The sequence below is a fragment of the Malania oleifera genome, chromosome 7, assembly GCF_029873635.1.
Source record: "Malania oleifera isolate guangnan ecotype guangnan chromosome 7, ASM2987363v1, whole genome shotgun sequence".
Taxonomy (NCBI): domain Eukaryota; kingdom Viridiplantae; phylum Streptophyta; class Magnoliopsida; order Santalales; family Ximeniaceae; genus Malania; species Malania oleifera.
The window spans coordinates 96,651,489-96,653,711 of record NC_080423.1 but is presented as its reverse complement, the minus strand read 5'-3'; the positions used below and the strand labels follow the sequence as shown (position 1 = coordinate 96,653,711).

Below are 2,223 nucleotides of genomic sequence, written 5' to 3'. Positions count from 1 at the left end.
ATTCCGTACACCAAAGAGAAAGGGGTAGCCCTTGTGGATGTTCGAACAGTGGTCTGGTAGGCCAATAAAGAGAAAGGTAACTTCTCATGCCAGTCTCTATAGGTCTCTGTCATTTTTTCCAAGATGCTCTTGATATTCTTATTAGCCGCTTCCACCGCTCCATTCATTTAAGGTCGATATGGGGCTGAATTATGATGTTTGACCTTGAACTGACTGCATAATTTTGTCATGACCTCATTGTTCAAGTTTTTGGCATTGTCTGATATTATCCTTTCTGGGATCCCATACCTACAAATTAATTCTCTCCTAATAAAACGATTGATTACACTTTGAGTGACATTAGAGTATGATGCCGCTTCTACCCATTTTGTGAAGTAATCAATGGCCACGAAAATGAATCGATGCCCATTACTGGCCTTCGGGGTTATCGGTCCGATCACATCCATGCCCCATGCTGAGAAAGGCCAAGGTGTAGATAAAACCTGGAGTTGAGTGGGTGGGACTTGTATGTGATCTTCATAGATTTGACTTATGCCACTTTCGAACATATTCTATATAATCCTATTCCATGGTTATCCAATAGTATCCACTCCTTAGGATTTTTCGAGCCAACGAGTGACCTCCCGCATGGGTCCCACAAACGCCATCATGTACTTCCTGTATGATTTGTCTTGCCTTTTGCAACTCCACGCACTACATGAGGGTCATATCATGGTTCCTTTTATACAACATCTCCCCATCTAAGAAGAATCCCATAGCTAGCCTCCTAATTGTCTTCCGGTCGTTATTAGAGGCTCCTATGGGATACTCCTTCCATTGAATGTATGTTTTGATATCATGAAACCATGGCTTTCCATCAGCTTCTTCCGTCATTATACAATATGCTGGCTCCCTATGCATCCTTATTCGAATGGGTTCAATCTCTATTCCGGACTCAACCTTAAATAAAGCCGCCAATGTTGCTGGCGCATCAGGAATTAAATTACTCTCTCTTGATAAACGCGAAAAACTGATAGTATCGAATTCCTGCATCATTTCCTGAATGTACTCCTAATATGGTATTAACTTGGAATCCTGGGTTTCCCACTTTCCAGTCAACTGATAAATTACCAAAGCGGAATCTCCTTTTACGATCAATTTTTTAATGCCTCGGTCAATAGCTGCTTGTAAGCCCAATACGCATGCTTCATACTCAGTTATATTATTGGTACACGGAAAGGTGAGTCTGGCTGTGACTGGGTAATATTTACCCTTTGGTGATATGAGTACAGCCCCTATTCCATGCCCCCATACGTTGGTTGCCCCGTCAAATAGCATCATCCACCCAACATTATCTTCCTTTTCTTGATCAATTGAATCAATATCTTGATCCGGGAAGTCAAACTCCATGGGTTGGTAATCATTAACAGGCCTATCAGCCAAATATTCTTCTATAATGCTCCCTTTGATGGCTTTTCTCGTTACATATGTAATATCATATTCAGTCAACAGCATTTGCCAATGAGCCATTTGTCCTGTTACTGCAGGTTTCTCGAAAACATACTTAATCGGATCCATTTTAGAAATCAGCCACGTTGTGTAATACAGCGTGTATGCCTTAATCTGCTAACCACCCACACCAAAGCGCAACATGTCTTCTCCAGGTTAGAGTACCTAGATTCGTATTCCGTGAACTTTTTGCTTAGACAATAGATGGCGCACTCCTTTCTTCCGAACTCATCGTGTTGTCCTAACACACACCCCATGGAATTCTCTGATACTACTAAGTATAATATAAGAGGCCTTCCAGGTACAGGGGGAACCAAAACTGGAGGGTTCAATAGATATTCTTTTATTTTCTCAAAAGCTTTCTGACAATCTTCATTACATTTTTTGAGGTTATCCTTCTTTAGCAGCTTAAATATGGGCTCGCAAGTAGCAGTCAACTGAGATATAAATCGGGCTATGTAGTTTAATTTGCCTAGGAAACTCCTAACCTCTTTTTCGGTTTTGGGACTAGGCATTTCTCGAATAGCTTTTATTTTATCTGGGTCTACCTCAATCCCTTTCTCACTTACGATAAATCCCAACAATTTTCCTGAAGAAGCTCCGAATGTATTTTTCTGGATTTAATTTCAGTTGACATTTTCGTAGCCTTTTAAATAGCTTCCTTAAGTTCATCACATGGCTATACTCATCCCGAGACTTAACGATCATGTCGTCCACATATACTTCTATCTCCTT

General features: G+C 40.7%; 1 protein-coding gene across 1 annotated transcript; it reads right to left on the bottom strand.

Moving 5' to 3' along the window:
• Nucleotides 1-693: 693 nt before the first annotated feature.
• On the bottom strand, nucleotides 694-1,557 carry LOC131160947 (uncharacterized). The gene is made up of 2 exons (XM_058116817.1): nucleotides 1,111-1,557; nucleotides 694-1,026 (listed from the first exon to the last, which is right to left on the bottom strand). Exons 1-2 carry the CDS (start codon nucleotides 1,555-1,557, stop codon nucleotides 694-696), a joined length of 780 nt encoding a protein of 259 aa, XP_057972800.1.
• Between the last annotated feature and the right edge of the window lie 666 nt (nucleotides 1,558-2,223).

Excerpts from the sequence above, each read along its gene's own strand:
- LOC131160947 (XM_058116817.1), bottom strand. The coding sequence starts at position 1,557 with ATGGATCCGATTAAGTATGTTTTCGAGAAACCTGCAGTAACAGGACAA. Across the intron at positions 1,027-1,110 it reads TAAAAGGAGATTCCGCTTTG|GAATTCGATACTATCAGTTT; the intron begins GTAATTTATCAG and ends GAAATGATGCAG.